At 48.6% G+C, this 22,445-nt stretch overlaps 1 protein-coding gene across 1 annotated transcript in view; it reads left to right on the top strand.

Moving 5' to 3' along the window:
* Positions 1 to 21,704, top strand: part of nudc (nudC nuclear distribution protein) — a 34,506-nt gene extending 12,802 nt beyond the window's left edge. Inside the window, 5 exon segments of the mRNA XM_038797645.1 lie at positions 1,554 to 1,673; positions 3,001 to 3,195; positions 3,642 to 3,725; positions 16,827 to 16,945; positions 20,645 to 21,704. Coding sequence (XP_038653573.1) covers positions 1,554 to 1,673; positions 3,001 to 3,195; positions 3,642 to 3,725; positions 16,827 to 16,945; positions 20,645 to 20,696 — 570 coding nt within the window. The 3' untranslated portion in view covers positions 20,697 to 21,704.
* The last annotated feature ends 741 nt before the right edge of the window (positions 21,705 to 22,445 follow it).

Here is a 22,445-nt window from a genome sequence, read left to right as displayed (position 1 = left end):
CCCCCCCCCCCCCCCCCCACCCCCAAAATGCTGATCAGCCATATGCTTTTGAACCAGCCCACGTCATCCCTGCCCTCAGATGTCCTCTGCCATCGAATCGATCCCTTCCCAACTGCGCTATACTCTTGTCAGCAAACCCCCAACCTTAAACAAAACACCCCACACACACACCATCCTCCTGGCAACCCTCCACTTCACTCCCATTAAATAGACCACCCAGCTAGCATGGTGGTCCCCATCAAAGGCCTCCAACCACTGCTCCTCTCTCCCGTTCTCACCCCCCCCCCCCCCCCCCCCCCCCCCCCCCCCCCGATCCTCCGACTCCAATATACAAGGAATAACAAAAGGCACACTCACAATCACTGCTCCCCTGCCAAGACCTGCCCAAGTTATTCACCCCATGCACTTTACAAAGTACACAAATCTCCTCAAGTTCAATGTCCTTACTCTCCTCCCAGTCCGTTGTCCCTCATAAAGTCCATCGCCGCCTCTGGCGTGTCAAAATAGAACTCCCGTTTCTGGAATGTCACCCTCGGGTGGACTGGGTACAAAACCCCAAACTTCACCCCCTTCTTAAAGAGGGCAGCCTTTATCCGGTTTAACACGGCCCTCCTCTTCACCAACTCTGCAGCCAGCTCTTGGTCCGCAGCTCACTCCCTTCCCAGGTACACTTCCTGGTCTGCTTCACCCATCGTAGGATCTTTTCCTTATCCAAAAAGCGATGCAGTCGTGCCACCATTGCCATCGGCTGCTCCCCTACCTGCGGCTTCCTCAGTGCCCTGTGCGCTTGGTCCACCTCGAGAGGCCGTCAAAGGGCCCTCTCCTTCTCCAGCACATTCGCCACATGCTCAGCGGCCTCCGCGCCTTCAATGCCTTCAGGCATCCCAACAATCCTCAAGTTTTGCCTCCTGGAGAAGTTCTCCAGGTCCTCCATCTTCTCTCTCAGCCTCTTCTGGTTTTCCCACATCACTACCAACTCTGTCACCAATGATGCCATCTGCTCCTCATGCTCCCCCACCATCTCCTACTTTCTGAATCACCCGGCCCTGGTCGCCCTCAGCTTGAGTCAGTCAACCTCAGTTCTCAACGGCTTTACCACCTTGGCCAGGTCTTCCAGGGTCGCTTTCCTCTGCTGCTGGAACTTGTTATTCATGAATTCCACCAGCTGCTCCATTGACCACTGGGTGGGCAGCGCTGCAACACCCCCCCCCCCCCCCCCCCCCCCCCCCCCCCCCCCCCAACCATCTTTACCTGTGCCGCACCACGATAACTCCCCTGCTCCAATTGGTCTTTCTTTCTCGTAGCGCCCCAGATCCGCTGATCCATGCACCAACAACACTAGAGGAGTATTACTGTCCCTAGGCACTCCTGCACTTTTTGCCTTCAAATACTACACCCTTCACATGGGGAAAGACTGAAAAAATGCACCTGAACGGGAGCCACCAAATGTGTAACCACTCGCTCCATGGCTGCACTGGAAGTCACCTGCCTTATATTTCATACTGCGCTGTAATGTTCTAACTATCTATCTTGTGATCCCCACATTCCTGTAGGCAGAGTCCGAGTCCGATGGTGAGGAGGATGAGAAGGATAAAGGGAAGCTGAAGCCCAATGCTGGAAATGGTGCCGATCTGCCAAACTATCGGTGGACCCAAACCCTCTCTGAGGTGGATGTAAGTGTCATTTGCACTGATCTGTTCACTTAGCACAGTGCTTGTAGGTCCAGGCTGGGGTAGGAAATGATGCAACAAATATAATGGCTGCAATAGAGGAGAAATCTTCACGGTTGAAATGGCGAGAAGGCAGGAGAATGGGGGATGAGAAAATATCAGCCATGATTGAATGGCGGAGCAGACTCGATGGGCCGAGTGACCTAATTCTGCTCCTATGTCTTTTGGTCTTATGGAAAATAAGGAAGTACGTTTTGGTGGTGAGTTGGCCATGTTATTATAAAGTGGAAAAAATATAATCCAGGATAATTTTACATTTAGCTGATTTGTATATTGGAGCATTGCTTCTCAAGCTATTTTCCAATGTGACTCCATTTTAACACTTGAAAGAGTTAACATGACCCCAGAAAAACAGCAATAAAGCAGCATAATAACATTCAGCATGCAATTATTAAGCTTTGTGTATTATAGATCAACAAATAAGTATGAAAACCTGGGTTTTTTAAGTACTCTGTAAAAATGTTATATTATATATTCATGCAGATGTCAGCCAAGCTCTCTCTTTCCCTGGTTTCAGGAGACTCGGTGAAGCCCCTACTCCTTCCACCCCCACAGATTGTACTCAGTCCTTCTCTCTCCCCCCCCCCCTCCCCCCCCATGCCTCTTCCCAATCCCTGTCCTCACCATTCAGTCAGCATTCCCCCCCCTTCCTCTTTCACCAGCCCCTATCTCCTTTCCCATCCTCCTTTCTGCTTGCCAGTGCCTGAGAAACTGAGTTGCTATTCTGGGGTACAGGAGCTGTAAAACTGGAAAAAGGAGGCAGAAACAGTAATATAGGGTTTGAAGCACTCGCTCGACTTCACGGCTCAGCCATGTGACCTCCTAGTTTCTCCTATAGTCAGTGATTGAGTTACCCTTGTCTCTAGCTGCACCAGGTCGGCACAAAAAACATCCCAGGCCCACATGCACTCACCACTAAAAGTTTCTGATGTTGAAGGGTGCCCCCTGCTGTTTGACAGCATCAGTCCAGGGCTTCCTCACTAGAGCCTCCAGATTGGGTGGCCTCTTCTTCAAAGTCACCACCATTGTTGACTCAGAGAGGGGCAGCTTGCAACCCAAAATGTGACCCCATTGAGGGTTGCGACCCACAGTTTGGGAAGCTCAGTATTAAAGGATTCTACTCTCCACTAGATACTGTTGGATTTGGAGGGAAAAGGATGGCTTTTGGGTGCGGTGTAGGGTAAAGTCATTGGATGGAGTAACTCATTGTGGCTGAATAGCCATTTTATATACTTTAAAAATACAATACTTTCTTATGTTATGTTCCCAGCTCCTGGTTCCATTCCAAGCTAACTTCAGATTGAAGAGTCGTGACCTCATTGTGGAGATCCAAAGACGCCACTTGAAAGTGGGTCTGAAAGGCCATCCTCCTGTGGTCGATTGTGAGATGTTCAATGATGTGAAGGTGGAGGAAAGCTCATGGCTTCTGGAGGATGGAAAAAGCATTAACATACATCTAGAGAAGGTGAGCTGGCATCAACCTGGGCAGAGGGAAACCCCAATCATATCCCGGCCACTCTGAGCATTCCCGTGTCCTGGTTCTAAACTTACTCCACAGCTGTGGACTTGGGGAATGAGGTCTGTCCCTGTATGGGGCAACAGTCCATATGGACCTCCACTCTGTGGTTGAGATTTATATTGGGGCTGCAGGCTTGAGTTAACCTGGCGTTTTCAGACTATGGATGAGGATTATACTGGTCTGTGGGTGAGGGTTTTTTCTAAAATTCTCAGCCTGGGTGAGGGCTGCACTGGATTGTGGGTGAAGGTTACCCCAGAATTTGCAGTCTGTGGTGGCTGGGTGACTTTCTGTGCCCACGGGATCTCTGGGGAACTCCAGTTTAGTTGCACTCTTGCTGTATTTGTTTGTGAACTGCTTCAGCATCTGTGAGGATTTATATTTTCTAATTTCAGATCAACAAAATGGAATGGTGGAGCAAAGTAGTGACAACAGATCCTGAGCTCAATACCAAAAAAATTAACCCTGAGAATTCAAAAGTGAGTGTTTCCATTTCTATACTCTGCAACTCTGTCATTTGGAGAGGCAGTGATTTATTTTATACATTCAGCGTACCCAATTCTATTTTCTTCCAATTAAGGGGCAATTAAGCATGGCCAATCCTCCTATCCTGCACATCTTTGGGTTGTGGGGATGAAACCCACGCAGGCACGAGGAGAATGTGCAAACTCCACACAGACAGTGACCCAGGACTGGGATCGAACCCAGGTCCTCAGTGCCATAGGCAGCAGTGCTAACCACTGAGCCACTGTGCTGCCCAGAGGCAGTGTTTTATTTTTAAGTAGTTTTTTCCCCAACAATAGGGGAAGGCGATCCCATCTCAATAAATCTGCCTTGATCCTGCCCATCAGACGTGTGAAGTTCAATTCACAGAGCCGAGCCCAATCCCGAGTTACCTGCACTCCCAGATATCTAAAATGGTTGTTGCCACCCAAAATGGCAACACCGCTCCTGGAGAAGGCACCACAGAACATACTTTTTCCCAAATTTAACTTGAGACCTGAAAAAGCCCCAAATCCCCTACGCAGTCGCATTATAACCCCCACTGAAGAGCCAGGGTTGGAGATATACAGCAACAGATCATTAACATACAGGGACACACTGTGCCCCACCCCACCCTCACTATCCTCTTCCATTTATCCGAACACCTCAGCACTATGGTCATGGGCTCTATTGCTAGTGCAAACAGAAGAGGGAACCCCCCCCCTGCCTCGTTGCCCTATGCAAAGGAAAGTACCCTGAATTCATCTCATTGGTGCGTGCACGCGCCACCGGATCCTTATACAACAATTTCCCCCATGCCACAAACCTGGGCCCAATTCTAGATCTCTCCAACACCGCAAACAAATAGCCCCACTCCACATGATCAAACGCGTTTTCCACATCCAGCGCAACCATCACCTCCAACTCCCACCCTTCTGCCGGAGAAAGCACCACATTCAACAGACACCGTACATTTGACAACAACTGTCTGCCCTTTACGAACCCCGTCTGGTCTTCCCTAATCACCTTTGGGGGCACCCCTCCAACCTGAGCACCAGCACCTTCACTAAAATCTTGGCATCCACATTCAACAGAGATATTGGCCTATACGACCCAAACTCCACCGGGTCCTTGTCCTTCTTAAGCAATAGTGAAATGGATGCCTGTCCCATTGTCTCTGGCAGTGCCCTCTTAGCCACTGCGTCCTCAAATATCTCCACTAATAGCAGCGCCAGTTTATCTCTAAACCTTTTATAAAACTCCACTGGGAAACAGCCCAGCCCCGACAGCTTACCAGCCTGCATTTTTCCTATCGCTACCCGCACTACTTCCATCCCCACTGGGTCCTCTAACCTTTTCCTCTCCTACTTGGAACACTCCAACTGTCCCAGAAACTCCCGCATATCTGACTCAACCTCTGGAGGCTCTGACTTATAAATCTTTCTGAAACTCCTCAAATGCCTTATTCACCTGCTTTGGTGCCACCACCTGTCCCATCCCGGACCCAAACAATCTCTCGCAGCCACCTTCCGGCAGAGCTGGCCCGCCAACATGCGGCAGGCCTTCTACCCACACTCGTACACCACCCCCCTCAGCTGCCGAACCGCCTTTCCCGTGAACAGAAGGTCAATCCACGCCTCGCCTGTTACTCCTTCCTCCTCACCACAAGGGGTCCTCCACATACCTTCCATCCACCTCCAACATTTCCTCTGCCAACCATTGCTGCTCCTCTCTGTCCACCTGAGCCTTAAACAAGATGACCTCACCCCTCACTCCTGCTTTCAACACTTCCCACGCCACTGACCACAAAACCTCCCTGTTGTTTTTTTTTAATATAATTTTTATTGGAATTTTTTACAGAAAATATAAAACGTAACGACAAACAATGAAATGCAACAAAATAACCCATAATAACTGTAACACCCCCAGACCGTATCGACGCATGTATCCCATCCCCCAACCCCAATGAACAACAGAAGAACTTAAAAATAAATTTTAATTAAATAAACAAACATAGTCATCGTCCGCCCCCCCCCCCCCCACACCTTTTCCCTCCCCCTTCCCCCCCACCCCCCCAGGTTGCTGCTGCTACTGTCCCCGTACCCTATCGTTGAGCCAGAAAGTCGAGAAAAGGTTGCCACTGCCTAAAGAACCCTTGTACCGACCCTCTCAGGGCGAATTTGATCTTCTCTAGCTTAATGAAACCCGCCATGTCATTGATCCAGGTCTCCACACTTGGGGGCCTCTCATCCTTCCATTGTAGCAAGATCCTTCGCTGGGCTACTAGGGACGCAAAGGCCAGCACACCGGCCTCTTTCGCCTCCTGCACTCCTGGCTCCACCCCAACCCCAAAAATCGCGAGTCCCCATCCTGGCTTGACCCTGGATCCCACCACCCTCGACACCGTCCTCGCCACCCCCTTCCAGAACTCCTCCAGTGCCGGGCATGCCCAGAACATATGGGCATGGTTCGCTGGACTCCCCGAGCACCTGACACACCTGTCTTCACCCCCAAAGAACCTACTCATCCTCGTCCCAGTCATGTGGGCCCGGTGCAGCACCTTGAATTGGATGAGGCTAAGCCGCGCACACGAGGAGGAAGAATTAACCCTCTCCAGGGCATCAGCCCATGTCCCGTCTTCGATCTGTTCCCCCAGTTCCCCCTCCCACTTAGCTTTCAGCTCCTCTACTGACGCCTCCTCCGCCTCCTGCATAACCTTGTAGATATCAGATATCTTCCCCTCTCCGACCCAGACCCCCGAAAGCACCCTGTCGCTCACCCCCCTCGCGGGAAGCGAAGGGAATCCCTCCACCTGCCGCCTAGCAAATGCCTTTACCTGCAGATACCTGAACATGTTCCCCGGGGGGAGCCCAAATTTCTCCTCCAACTCCCCCAGGCTCGCAAACCTCCCATCAATAAACAGGTCCCTCAGCTGTCTGATGCCCGCTCTGAACCAACCCTGAAATCCCCCATCAATGTTCCCCGGGACGAACCTATGGTTCCCCCTTAATGGAGCCTCCATCGAGCCCCCCACTTCTCCCCTATGTCGCCTCCACTGCCCCCAAATCTTGAGGGTAGCCGCCACCACCGGACTCGTGGTATACCTCGGAGGAGGGAGCGGCCACGGCGCCGTTACCAGGGCCCCCAGGCTTGTATCTCCACAGGACGCCCTCTCCATCCGTTTCCATGCTGCCCCCCTCCCCCTCCATTACCCACTTGCGCACCATCGACACATTGGCCGCCCAATAATACCCCGAGAGATTGGGTAACGCCAGCCCCCCCCCCCCATCTCTACCCCGCTCCAAGAAGACCCTCTTCACCCTCGGGGTGCCATGCGCCCAAACAAAGCTCATGATGCTGCTAGTCACCCTTCTAAACAAGGCCCTAGGGCTAAAGATGGGCAAACACTGAAAAAGGAACAAGAACCTCGGGAGAACTGTCATTTTGACGCATTGCACTCTACCCGCCAACGATAGCGGCACCATGTCCCACCTTTTAAATTCCTCCTCCATCTGTTCCACCAGCCTGGTAAAATTAAGCTTATGGAGAGTCCCCCAACTCCTGGCCACCTGCACCCCCAGGTATCTGAAACTCTTCACTGCCCTCTTAAATGGGAGTCTCCCAATTCCCTCCTCCTGATCACCAGGGTGTACTACAAATACCTCACTCTTGCCTAAATTTAACTTATAGCCCGAGAAGCCCCCAAATTCCGCTAACAGCTCCATCACCCCCGGCATTCCCCCTTCTGGATCTGCCACATACAACAGCAGGTCGTCCGCATACAGTGATACACGATGTTCGTCCCCACCCCGCACCAGACCCCTCCATCTCCCTGACTCCCTCAACGCCATAGCCAAAGGTTCAATCGCCAGTGCAAAGAGCAAGGGGGACAGGGGCACCCCTGCCTGGTCCCACGGTAGAGCCTAAAGTACTCCAATCTCCTTCCATTGGTAACTACACTTGCCATCGGAGCCGCGTAGAGCAGCCTCGCCCATTTGATGAATCCCTCCCCGAATCCGAACCGCTCCAGCACCTCCCACAGGTACCCCCACTCAACTCTATCAAACGCTTTCTCCGCATCCAGCGCCACCACTATCTCCGCCTCCCCCTCCACTGCCGGCATCATAATAACATTTAGCAGTCTCCGCACATTCGTGTTGAGCTGCCGTCCCTTGACAAATCCTGTCTGATCCTCGTGTATCACCCCTGGCACACAGTCCTCTATCCTGGTGGCCAGGATCTTCGCCAGCAACTTAGCGTCTACGTTAAGGAGCGAGATAGGCCTGTATGATCCACACTGCAAGGGGTCCTTATCCCGCTTTAGGATCAGAGAGATCAGTGCCCGCGACATCGTCGGGGGCAAAGCCCCCCCCTCCCATGCCTCATTGAAGGCTCGCACCAACAGGGGGCCCACCAGATCAACCTCCCTGTTGTTATTAAACCCCACACAATCCTCAAACAAATTTCCATCTTGGTATAAAAATTTGGGTCCACCAACAACCTCACGTCCACCCTCCACGCAGACCTCTGTGCCAGTCCCTTCTCCAGGACCACATCCACCCAATGTGGAGCATGGTCTGAGATAACAATAGCAGAACAATCTGCTTTCCTCACCCCGTCCATCATAGCCTTCCCTATGACAAAAAAGGCAATCCTGGAATACACATCGTGTACTGACGAAAAAGACTAATACTCTCTATCTCGCAGGTACAAAAATCTCCACTGGTCCGCCCCACCCATCTCCCTCATAAAAGCAGTCAACACCTCTCTCTCTCTCTCTCTCTCTCTCTCTCTCTCCCCCCCCCCCCCCCCCCCCCCCCCCCCGCAGTATAAACTGGTGCGTATCTGAATTTGGTATGGCAGCCACCTTTCTCATAAATCCTACGTCGTTCCCAATTCGGGGGGTATACGCTAACCAGCACCACCACCAACCTCCCCTTCAAAGCATCCATTGCTATTAAGTACCTACCCCCCTGGTCAGCCACCACCTTCTCCATCTGGAACCTCGCCCTCTTACCCACCGGTATTGCTACCCCGGGCACTACTATCAAAGCCTGAGTGGAACACCTGAATCACCCAGCCCTTCTGAAGCCTCACCATGTCGGCCTTCAAACTCGTCAAATGAGAGAAGACTCTCGCTCACTTCATCAGTACCCCTGCCCTGCCAGAGCCCCCTCCCCGACATAGAGAAAAGCAACACAAAGGCCCCCGTCACCCAGACCTTCCAAACTCCCAACACTATTCCCTCAAATCCGACAAACTAATCCCCAAATCATCCCTTACCAAACACAACCAGTCAGAAGAAAAAAAAGGAAACAAGAAAAAAAGAGGGGGAAAAAGGTTTAACACAAGAAAAGTCCAAACTCCTTTCCATCCCAGTCATTCAGCCTTCACAAACTCCTCCGCCTCAGCTGCCATCGCAAAGTAGTAGTCCTTAAGAGTTATGTGTGACCCTCAGCTTTGCAAGGTAGACCACCCCAAACCCCGCGTTGCTTTTATACAACACCGCCTTCGCCCTTCCAAAGGCCTTCTCACCAACTCTACCGTGAGATCCTGGTATATCCAAATACCACCGCCTTCCCATCTCGCCTCTTGTTTCAGCTTCGCCCATCTCAGCACCTTTTCCTTCATCTGGTAGCTATGGAAGCATACTATCACAGGTCTTGGTGGCTCATTTGCCCTGGGTTTCCGGCAGAACGACCCGTGAGCCTTGTCCAACTTGTAGAGGAGGGGACCTCCTCCCCCAACAACTTTGCTAACATCTCCGCCAAGTCCTCCAGCCCCAAAGCAATCCCACAATCCTTAGATTCTGCCTTCGTAACCTGTTCTCCAGGTCCTCCACTTTGTTACTCTCCACTACCCTCCGCAGCTCCTCACCCATCGAGGTGAACTGGTCGCTGTGCTGCAACAATGTCTCTTCCACCTCTTTCAACACCTCTCCTTGTTCCCGTACCGCCATCGACGTCTTTGCTAGAGCCACCTTCATCAGGGCAAGAGTCTTATCCACCCACTATTTGAGCAAGGCGATCATTTCCTGACAATGCTTGTCAAAGTGCTTAGAAAATAGCTGCTCGTACTCCCTTGCCATCACCTCGGCCAGCGTATCCACCGTAATGGGCACGGCCCCACTTGGCGAGCCTGCACCCGCTATCTTTCCTCCCGTTGAATTCCCCGCCAAAGTCACCGGCGGACTTTCGCTCTTCCCCCTTTTTCCCCGGATTCTTTTTCTGGGTTTTTGACATCCTTTGGTTGCCTTAGACTTTCAAACAGATTATTGAACCAAATTCTCCCCAAAGACCTGGTGCGAAGAGCTAAAAAAAAAACAAAAGTTCTAGCAGGAGCCACCCAACATGTGACCTCCATCTACATGCCGCCACTGGAAGTCTGGAGAGGCCGTGTTTGTTGGGTGAGCACGATAATTTTAAAGGGATTTGTTCCTCATCGGGTTTTCTGCAAAATGAAAACTGTCTGACCTCTCAATCATTTCCTCTCTGCTGCACCGAATCAATACAAATAATGAACTCCTCCAATTGGGATGCATTGCTTTCTGGATTTCAAAGGCATAGCCACTGGGATGAATTTTCCAGTTTCACCGCCATAGAAATCATCGTGGGTCGGTCTGAAAATTGGCTGACCATTTAAAGATCCGTTGACCTTGGTGGGAATTTTCAGTCCTTGGTCTGCGAGACCGGAAAATCCCACCCACTGTGTTTTCTCTCAGCCAGGAAACACAAACATGCCAAAGATGAGAGCTTTGTAGCAGAGGCATGATTTACAATGACACTGACTGAAATGAAGTCATTGACTGATAACGAGAAACAGACGGTCCCATTTGCAGCAGATGCAACAGTTTTAACTTTGAGGCCTTTCTCATGACGCTTTAGGGGGATTGCCCTTGTCTAGTTCCATTCCAGCCTGTCCACTGCAACCAGTGCATTTCCATCCCCTCACAATCATTGCCCTGCATTCGCCCCCCCCACCCCAACCTTTTCTTATTTACATGCTATCCTCCATGTACGGTAACATTCAAAATGTCTCGGATATCGACTCCAAACCCTCAGCAGCAAGACCTGGAAAACATTCAGACTTGGGCTGATAAGTGGCATTCATGCTACATATGTGCTAGCTGATCATCTCCAACAAGAGACAATCTGACCACCTCCCCATGGCATTCAATGTCATAACCATTGCTGAATCCTCCACTATCAACATCCTGGGGGTTACCATTGATCAGCAACTGAACAGGACTACTGTGGCTACAAGAGCAGGTCAGAGGCTGGGAATTCTGTGGCAAGTAACTCACTTCCTGACTCCCCAAAGCCTGACTACCATCTACAAGGCACAGGGCAGGAGTGTGATGGAACACTCTGAACTCACTGGAATTAATGCTACGCCAACAACATTCAAGAACCTTGACACCTGGGGGTGGCATGGTGGCGCAGTGGTCAGCACTGCTGACTCGCGTCGCTGAGGACCCGGGTTTGATCCCAGCCCCGGGTCACTGTCCGTGTGGAGTTTTCACATTCTCCCCATGTGTGCATGGGTCTCACCCCCACAACCCAAAGATGTGTAGAGTGTTGAATTGACCACGCTAATTTGCCCCTTAACTGGAAAAGCAAATTGGGTACTCTAAATTTATTTTTAAAAAAACCTCGACACTGTCCAGATCAAAGCAGCTCACTTGATTTAAAACAATTTTTTTAGAGTACCCAATTCTTTTTTTCCAATTAAGGGGCAATTTAGCATGGCCAATCCACCTACCCTGCACATCTTTGTGGGTTGTGGGGGTGAGACTCTTGCAAACTCCACACGCAGGGTGACCCGGGGCCAGGATTGAACCCGGGTCCTCGGCACCGTGAGGCAGCAGTGCTATAAAAAGCAGCTCACTCGATTTAGCTCCACAGCCATCACTGATGCATAGGAGCAGCAGTGTGTACTATCTACAAGATGCATTGCAGCAACTCTCCACGGTTCCTTCAATAGCATCTTCTAAATCTGTGATTTCCTGCACCTAGAAGTTCAAGTGCAACTGATGAATGGGAACACCACCCGCAGAAAGTTCCCCTCTAAGCCACACACTATCCTGATTGGAATTATGTCACCATCCTTTCACTGTTGCTGGTCAAAATCCTGGAACCCCCTCCCTAACAGTACAGTGATTGTACCTGCACACATGGACAACAATGATTGTAGGCTCTCAGCACTACCTTCCCGAGGGCAATTAGGGATGGGCAATAAATGCGAGCCTAGCAGTGACACCCAAATCCCTTGAATAAAAACACAGTTGGTTAGCTTCCAAGGGCAGTATTGCAAATGGACAGTTTTACCAATTCCTATGGATTTTAACAGTCTGCTTTTGGAATGCCTGCCTATGATCCTGCACCAAGTCCAGCTTGCCCATCAACCTTGCATGCATTGGCTTTCAGCCCTGCCAAATGCAAAATACCCATTTCATCCTTGTGGTTAAATCTCTCCATGCCCTCACATTTTTTTCAAACTCTGTTTCTCTTGCACATCTTCCACCACCTGTATCCTGCCACCCCCACCATTAGTGTGTCTTCAACCGGCTAGACTTCGCTTTTTAAACAAATTTAGAGTACCCAAATCATTTTTTCCATGGGTAATTTAGCGTGACCAGTCCACTTACTCTGCACATCTTTGGGTTGTGGGGGCGAAACCCACGCAGACACTGGGAGAATGTGCAAACTCCACACGGACAGTGACCCAGAGCCGGGGTCGAACCTCGGCGCTGTGAGACACTGCGCCACCATGCTGCCCTGACTTCATACTATTGAGCTCCCTTCCTAAAACTCTACCTACTCCTGTTACTTATTTTTTAAATTTAGAGTACCCAATTATTTTTTCTTTCCAATTAAGAGGCAATTTAGTGTGACCAATCCACCTATCCTGCACATCTTTGGGTTGTGGGGTGAATCCCAAGCAGATATGGGGAGAATGTGCAAACTCCGCACGAACAGTGACCCAGGGCCTGGATTTGAATCCGGGTCCTCAGTGCCGCAGTCCCAGTGCTAACCACTGCGCCACATGCCGCCCTCTACTCCTGTTTCTTAAGACCCACCTTTAAAAACCCCTCTCTTGGCTGAGGTTTTGGTCTTTTCTTATTCTTACTGTTTTGGGTTCAGGATCTATTTTTCTTTGAGCCTCTGCAGGACCTCAAGAGATTAACACAGAACCTTTAATCCAGAATAAAGAAATGGTGATCACTTTTTCATGGTGTCCTGGCAGAATCAAAATTTCCTCCCCTTGAGGATAAGCAACCATAATATGATAGAATTCAAGATGGAGAACAATGTAGTTGACTCTGAGTCGCAGGTCCTGAATCTTAATTTAGGAAACTACGATGATATGAGAATCGAGTTATGAGAATGGATTGGGAAATTTTACTTAAAGGGATGACGGTGGATAGGCAATGGCAAACATTCAAAGAGCACGTGGGTGCAACAATTGTTTATTCCTGTCTGGCACAAAAGTAAAACAGGAAAGGTGTCCAACCGATTGCTTACAAGCAAAATTAGAGATAGTATTAGAGCCAAAGAAGAGGCATACAAATTGGCCAGAAAAAACATCAGACCCGAGGATTGGGAACAATTTAGAATTCAGAAAAGTAGCACCAAAGGATTGATTAAGAAGGGAAAAATAGAGTATGAGTGCTTCAGGGAATATAAAAACTGACTCTTAAAACTCTATAGGTACGTGAGGAGAAAAAGATTGGTGAAGACTAATGTAGCTCTCTTACAGTCAGAAATGGGGAACAATGAAATGGCTGACCAACTAAATACATACTTTATTTCTTCACAAAGGAGGACCGGAGGGAACACGGGGTTTAGTGGGAGGGAGGAACTGAAAGATATCAGGATTAGTAGGAAAATTGATGGGATTAAAGGCTTGAAAATTCCCAGGCCTGATAATCTACACCCGAAGTACTTAAAGAAGTGGCCCCAGAAATAGTGGATGTATTGGTGGTCACCTTCCAAGATTCCATAGAAATGTAGAAAATAGAAGCAGGAGGAGGCCATTCGACCCTTTGAGACTGTTCCGCCATTCATTATGATCATGGTTGATCATCAAGTTCAGTACTCTGATCCCGCTTTCCCCCCCATATCCCTTGATCCCTTTAGTCCCAAGAGCTAGGACGGCACAGTAGTTAGCACTGTTACTTCACAGGGACCCAAGTTCAATTTCCGGCTTGGGTCACTGTCTCTGCGGAGTCTGCACGTTCTCCCCGTGTCTACGCGGGTTTCCCCCAGGCGCTCCGGTTTTGTGCCACAAATCCCGAAAGATGTACTTAAGTGAATTGGACATTCTGAATTGCCCCTCAGTGTACCCGAACAGGCGCCGTAGTGTGGCGACTAGGGGATTTTCACAGTAACTTCATTGCAGTGTTAATGTAGGCCTACTTGGGCGCAGGAAGTACAAAACACGGAAGTACACGCTGCTACATTGCCCTAGACCTGGTGCACCAAAGGCTCAACCTGTTGGGCAAAGGTTGAGGTGTTCTGACAGGAAACCTCCCTAGAGTCCACGAAGAATGAGCCGGGTCTTTGCAGGGCGGGGCGAGAGCGCAGACCACAGTCCGAGCAGCGATCCAGGCGCCCGGGTAGAGATAGCCCTCAGCCTAAAGCCCGTACTTCCACCTGGATAAGCCTGAAGAGGATAACTGCATGCAGTTAAATTGCATGGTGGCGCCTCAGGTGGCCCTGTAAGGATTACGGTGCAGGTGAACGGGTATTTGCTATGTATGGACTTTGTCTATATACATGTTTCTGGAACTCACCTCTTCATTCACCTGAGGAAGGAGCTGTGCTCCAAATGCTAGTGATTCGAAACAAACCTGTTGGACTTTAACCTGCTGTGTAAGACTTCTTATTGTGCTCACCCCAGTCCAACGCCGGCATCTCCTTATCATGAGTATTTGCTGGACACGGGCACGGTGCCAGTGGGGCAGAGTACATTTGATCACATTAAACAAGGAATACAGACTTTGGACCTAACCGATACCAAGGCTAAATCGGCCACCTACACTGGTGAGCCATTGGACATTGCAGATACCACCATGACTTTGGTGCTGTATGTTCGCCTCCCACTTATTGTGGTCCGGGAACATGGTCCCAGTTTATTGGGCCGTGATTGGTTGAGACATTTACAGCTAAATTGGCAGTTCATCCTCCAGATAGGGTCTTGAGCGTCAAGATGCAGTCTTCAGGTTCAATGGACGCGAGGCTGGTTTGTTTCTGATTTTGCTACAGGACCACCCCACATGTAGTGACCTGGGTGGCCCCGGGCTGAAATGCTGATAGGGCGTAGGCTTCGAACCCGCCTTGGTATGATTTTCCCCAACATGGGTGCAAAGGTATAGCACAACCAGCAGCTGCAAGTGTTCCCTGTTGACCACCAAGATGCTTGTACCAGGTGATTTGGTGTATATTCGAAAATGTGCAGGCGGTGCCCAGTGGGTCTCTGGGACTGTCCTCCATCAGATAGGGCCAGTTACCTATCAAGTACAAGACCGTGGTCGGATCATGTGAAATCACCTTGATCATATTCGGTACAGGCAACCAATTCTTCGAAGGTTTCCTCGTGGGTGTAAGGTTTTCATCCAGCCAATGCTGATGCCACAGCAGCCGGTAATGGAGCCCCAAGAGGGTCAAGATGCCGAGATGATGGACACAGATTCGGAAATAGAAACTCCAGCATCGGAAATCTCCGATGGGGAGTTGACAGTATAGCAGCCACTAGCAGAGCAACCATCGTGATGTTCCACTCAGAAGTAGTGTTCACCTTCCAGGTTCATGCCCCCCAATCTGGCAGCTCGGGTGCACAATGTCAAACCAGATGCAAAGAGAGTCCCAATGCTCCTTCCCTTGCCCAGAGATGTTGGAGGATTCTTCGGATCGATGGGGGGGGAGGGGAGGAAGGGATGTTATAACCCAAAGTGTCTTACGGAGTGGGAATTAACTTCCCTGTGAACGTTGCAGAATACAAGTTTCCTCCGTTAAGGGGGCGGGGGACCCCCCTAAACGTTGTCTAGTTGTTTGATATATAAAGCCAGACAATTAGGCACCGTCACCCCGTTGGGTTCTACCGTATAATGTATATAGTTACTGTAAATAAACTAAGTTTCTTTGAACTACTCGGTATGGACTCCTTCATAGCCATATAGAGGGAATGCAGTGAAGGTTTACTAGACTGATTCCTGGGATGGCGGGACTGACCTAATGAGGAGAGTTGAGTTGTTAGGATTATCCTGGAGTTCTGAAGAATGAAGGAGGTCTCCTAGAAACCTAACAGGACTAGACAGGGTAGATGCAGGAAGGATGTTCCCGATGGTGGGTGACCACAACCAGGGGTCACAGTTTACGGATACGGGTAAACCCAGAGTGGTGAGCCTGTAGAATTTGCTACTGCAAAAAGTAGTTGAGACTAAAACAATGTATGTTTTCCAGAATGAGTTAGATATAGCTCTTGGAGCGAAAGGGATCAAAGATTATGGAGTGGAAGGCGGGAGCAGACTATGAGTTGGATGATCAGCCATAATGAAGGGCCGAATGGCATCCTGGTCCTATTTTCTATGTTTCTGTCCTTTGTGATCTGCAGTGGTTTCTTGTCCTCCATAAATTAAAATTTTTAACTATTTGCCCTCATTTGTATACTGAGATCTTTCCACAGCTTCCAGCAATCTGCTCCAGCCTTGTGTTCTCCCACTCGTGATCTCAGATACTCAGACTGTGGCCTCATTTTACTTTTAACAGCTTCGACCACCTCGCCTCCTTTCATGAAGTGTGATGCAATTCAGGATGCAGCATATGGCCCTTCTAAAGTGTAAACAATCCGTCTGGTTAATTGGACTGGTGACATACTACAATGTTTTAAACACCCTTCCCCAATCCCTCCTCTTTTATGTTGGTTGATTTGCAAACAAATTATCAGACTTGTTCGCATAACCTGTGCATTCTTCATCATCCATTTTAGACTTGCTTTACTATCAATATAAGCCTCTCCAGTGATTTCTGATGATTGTAACTTAATAGTAACGAGTGGAGACCTGTTGAAAAACCACTTGCGCTCTGTCCCCTTAGTTATCAGACTTGGATGGTGAGACACGGAGCATGGTAGAGAAGATGATGTACGACCAGCGGCAGAAAGCCATGGGACTTCCCACTTCAGAGGAACAGAAAAAACAAGACATACTGAAAAAGTAAGTCCTCCGTTGCAGCAATGACAGTCTATTGTATTTGATAAAGATCTATTGTACTGGCTGGCATAACCAGTCTGACTCAATGTAGGCAGGGGAAGTTCTTCCTGCAGAAGAAGCGGTACTGTGGAAGGGTGATAGCTGGACTCTGTTAATGGGGGGGGGGGGGGGGGGGGGGGGGGGGGTGGTAACCTGGGCTAGTTCGGAATGGGAACGAAAGTTCACACTTTTTGAATCCTGATGCTCCTTGAGGGTTGAGCACATGTGGATTAAAACAGCTTTCTGATGAGCATGGGATATGTTGTGTTGTGTTGACAAACCTAGGGTTGTGGTGTCTTCTTGGATGGGGGAGTTTTTGGGAATGTGTGGGGTTTGCTCCTCTCTGGGTTGGAAAATGTTGATCTGATCACTTGTGTTTATAGTAATGAGTGAGCTGGATGTTTGTGGATGCTGTGGAGCTTGAGAGCGCAGTGCAGACATGGTAGCAGAATAACGAAAACCTGAATGCTTGCTGGATTGTGAAGAATTATGGCTAATTGCATTGGCTGTAACAATGTTCCCTCTAATTTTTTTCCATCCACATGTGAAATGCAAATGCATTTTCAAGCAAACATATGGATGTGTGTCACCAGTAATAACGAAAAACCTTATCTTTTTTAATCCCCTCACCTGGAAAGGATTCTAAGAGCAAATTAGCATGGCCAACCCACCTAACCTGCACATCTTTGGACTGTGGGAGGAAACCCACGCAGGCGGGGGAGAACGTGCAGTCCCCGCACAGTGACCCAAGCCGGGAATCGAACCTGAGACCCTGGAACTGTGAAGCAACTGTGCTAACCACTGTGCTACCGTGCTGCCCCAGTTACATTTCTTTCGTAAATGCTATCTTAAATCCATTCTAATGCATTACCCTCAATCCCATAGTCTAACAACTTCTTGCATGATGTGGAGATGCCGGCGTTGGACTGGGGTGGCCACAGTAAGAAGTCTTACAACAACAGGTTTATTTCGAATCACATTTTGCCCCCACAACCCAAGGATGTGCAGGGTAGGTGAATTGGCCACCCTAAATTTCCCCTTAATTGGAAAAAATAATTGGGTACTCTAAATTTTAAAAAAATTAAAAAAAAAAAAAAAAAAAATGTCTTTCGAAAATGTGGCCATGGCTCTGACTGTTTTACAGGTTCTGTAAATCGCTAGTCTGGCAAAGCCACCATTGTAGTATTTTCATCTTTGTTTTCAAATCCTTCCATAACCTCTGCCTTCCTCATCTTCTACCCTTCTCTAGTCCGTCAACCAGAACTTCCACCCTGCTTCCTGAGGTCAGGAACCTTGTGCATCCTTCATGTTAATCACACCACCACTTGTCAGCTCTGCTGGCTCAGCCCTAAACTCTGCAATTCCTCCCTTAAAACTCTCCTTCCCCCTTTCTCCCTCTCTCTGTGCTAAGACATCCTCAAAGCTTACTTGTATGATTAAGTCATCTGTCCTAACAAAATCTTATGTTGCTTGGTTTTTAAAATCACTCCTGCGAAGTGCCTTGGGATTTTCTAAAACCATGTTAAGTGTTACATTAATGCAAGTTGATGTGATTCTCATTGGACAATGGTTTCTATGGGTTTGACTCTTGGTCCTTTATGGTTGCTATGGACATGGCTCTCACTGGGATATGGCTCCCCCATCCCCATGGTCCAGAGGTCGTGCAAACCTCATACATGTTGCGGGTCGACAGCCAAATCAGCACATTCTGATCTTTTGAGTGCACATACCATACTTGACAATAACTGGAGAACCATGACCCCCACCTTCAGCGAGAATGTACAGAATGCCTGTCTCCTGACTTCTAAGTGCCTGATATTAGTGAAGGTTTGAGTTGAATTGATCTGGAATGAGTGGAACTGAGAATGTATTGATGCTGTCTCCTGTGGATCGTTTCCCAGTCAGGTCAATACTCGTGTTGCAATGTGTGTTATTTTGTTTGGATTACTCTCCCACCTTGATAGTCAAAGATTAATGAAGCTATGACATTGACTTTGGTCCGATTGTGGAGGTGTGGGAACATGCTGGAACAGCAGAATTAAGCCACCAGCAGACTGCTAAATTCTGTCTCTGGAATCATAAAAAAAAAAATTTGAGGACCCAATTCATTTTTTTTCCCACTTAAGGGGCAATTTAGCTTGGCCAATCCACCTACCCTGCACATCTTTGGGTTGTGGGGGTGAAACCCACGCAAACACTGGGAGAATGTGGTCTCTGCAATCATGCAGTTCGAACTATTTTCACTCTGAAATAGATCAAAAATCTTTCACCGGACACATTAGAATCTGAATTTTTGTAGAAGGGATATTAGAATTTATGCAATAAATATCAGAAAACAGAATGCTGGAAAATGGGCAGCACGGTGGCGCAGTGGTTAGCACTGCTGCCTCACAGCGTCAAGATCCCAGGTTCGATTCCGGCTCTGGGTCACAGTCCGGGTGGAGTTCACACATTCTCCTTGTGCTTGTGTGGGTTTGACCCCCACAATCCAAAGATGTGCAGGGTAGGTGGATTGGCCACGTTAAATTGCCCCTTAATTGGAAAAATGAATTGGGTACGCTAAATTTAAAAAACAACAGAATGCTGGAAAACACTCAGCAGGTCAGGGAGTAGCTGTTGACAGAAAAAGTGTTCATGTTTCAGGTTTGGATTCTTCATTGGAACAGAAAGCAAGGCAGCAGCACAGTATTTAAAGAGGAGCACACACGGGCAATTACACACAGACAAGGAAGTGCGTGTACAACACACCCTGACAAGGGTACAGGAGTGCAGACACACAGGGCTGCAGGGGGTGGGCGGATGCCGAACTCAGCAGCCTGCTTGCCATATTTAAATAATCACGGGTCAATTAGGCTGGCCAGCCAATTGACCTTTACAATACGCTGCCCATTCCAAAAACCATTTGCATGGTAAGTCAGACGGAATTGGGCAGACTGATTTTTAAAAATTCTTCAAAAGGTGGGAAGATGGGGCTTGGGGAAGGCTGCCCTTTATGACCCCTCTCCCCATCTTCCTACCCGCCTGATGCCTTAGACTCATCATCTCATCCCCGGTCTCCCTCTGACCAAACCCCCCCTGCCCAAGGCTCCAAGCTTGCCTGTTTCTGGGGATCCACTGGGCCATTCTTCTGCTTCCTTCTTTCAGTCCTGGCAGCACCCACTAATGTGTGCTTTGTGCTGTCAGAAGTGGCTGGTCAATTGAAATGGGCAAAGACGAAATCCAAGCTTCCTTTACCCATGCCTGAAGCAGATAGAAGGCTTTTTGTAAATAAAGGACCTAACTCCTGCTTCAGGTGCTCACTGTAACGTTCATTTGCCCCAAGGCAGCCAGCATCACTGTGGCTACACCAGGCTTAGGGATTGTCTGCAACAGAGGTGAATAACTCTCCTGTAAACCATCCTCGCTGTCTACCTCCACTAAAAACTTACATGTCTAAGGGACTTGGTGTGCATGTTCCCTCCCACCAATGAACTTCCCATCCCTTACCTCAGCCACAGCTTGCAGTTTGTCGCCCAATGTCTCTCCAATTCAGATTCGTATTTCCAACTTCTTATTCAGAAGTACAGATGTGTGCAAGTGCCTATTGTCTACTTGATTAAATGTGAATTGTTGTTACTTAGTCTTGTAAACCAGATCTAATCCTCCTGTGCCATACTTGTGCAGGTTCATGGAGCAACACCCAGAGATGGACTTCTCAAAGGCCAAGTTCAGTTAAAGAAAAACATGCATCTTCCCTGGATCTGAAGGAGATAATTGGACTGTTGGAAGATTTTCTGCAAGAAGGACTCCCTTTGAGCATCGCCTAGTGCTGTGCAATCTGGTTTCTGAGCTCATACATCATTCAGGTTATTCATTGTATGGAGAGCAATTGTGCACCTGGCACCTGTAGTGCAGTTACCAAGCTGACATCCCGGCTGCCCATTAACCACATCATTACATTTTCTGGCTGATCTCACATGACAACCTCAGCACCTTTTGGTGTTGCTGGTTCCCAGGCTCATTGTAAACAGAATAACTTTGTAACTACCTTTGACTGTTCCTTCTGGTAATTGCCACATCACTAAGGGAAATGTGTGCTGCTATCACTGCACTTATCATTGTCTCTCTACAGGGCAGTTTTGAGGATCTCGCTCTACCTAAACGTTTCATTTTCAGAGTGAGAATTTAATCGGCATCGTGCTAAGGGCATTCTATGACAGGTTCTACCTAGAAGCTTTTGATGGTTCTTTATTTCCCCTTCCTACCCAGAGTTCAAATTGGTCTGCTGTGTTTCAGTAACTTAGTTTGACCAACATGTTATGCAAACAAACCATATTAGTAGCTCCCCCTTTCACTCCACACTGAAGCTTTCAATGAGTGCTATGCAAAACCTTACCTGCGGATTATGGAAATAGGGTGAGCTCGTGTTTCACTATGTATACTCTTGCCCAGTCATGTCCATATTGGCTCACGCTGCTTCCAGATGGGCTTTCGGTTTGAAGTTGTCGGTTGACTGAACTGTCATGCAGTGCCAGGTGAAGGCCAATGTGTTGTAAATATCAGGGTCATTGCTCTCCATTCCCTTGTCTCAATGTTTTCAGATCAGTAACAGGGTGGCTAGATAAGTCAGTGAACGCAGCGCTGGCCCTCATGGAGTGTGTTTTATGTTTATTTTTAGTTTGTTTGCATTTATGCACTTGAACATGATGCTGGAATTCATTTCTCAATAAAGTCGAGCCATGAGCTGTTGTGTTGCTGTGGTTCATTGTCCTTGATCAAGTTACATTAACCTTGTTTTGTTCAGTAACAACACAATAACTTAAAGCTGTGTTAGTGCCACAGACCCTCGCACACAACACAGGTCTCTGACTCTAAAACAGTGTTCTTCAAACTTTTTTCCCAGGGTCCCGTTTTTACCAACTGGCCAACCATCGCGACCCACCATTCTCTTGCATTGTTTGCTGCTGACAAAAATGGAGGAAATGTTTTTTTTAAATAAATTTAGAGTACCCAATTCATTTTTCCAATTAAGGGGTAATTTAGTGTGGCCAATCAACCTAGCCTGCACATCTTTGGGTTGTGGGGGTGAAACCCACGCAAACACGGGGAGAATGTGCAAACTCCACACGGACAGTGACCCAGAGCTGGGATCGAACCTGGGACCTCGGCACCGTGAGGCAGCAGGGCTAACCCACTGTGCCACCGTGCTGCCCTGGAGGAAATGGTTTTGGGTATCTTTGGCCCTCGTACACGCTCCTCCGATGGAACCGGTTGGATGAAGGTTCCGGTGTCGGAAAGTATGGAGTCTTCATCTGTCCAAAGTTCTTCATTTTTTCCTGTAAAATTTGGTCAAATAAAACCCCCACGAACTTGTAAAAAAAATAAAATAAATGAAATAAACCCCCGCCCCGAACTTGTAAAACAAAAAGTTGCGACCGTTTTTAAAAAAATAAAGCGGCCGCACTGTGCATGCGTGCCCGATCAT

This window comes from Scyliorhinus canicula, chromosome 1 (assembly GCF_902713615.1).
Source record: "Scyliorhinus canicula chromosome 1, sScyCan1.1, whole genome shotgun sequence".
Taxonomy (NCBI): Eukaryota; Metazoa; Chordata; class Chondrichthyes; order Carcharhiniformes; family Scyliorhinidae; genus Scyliorhinus; species Scyliorhinus canicula.
Note: the sequence above shows the minus strand (reverse complement) of the source record. Positions and strands in the feature narration are given on the sequence as shown.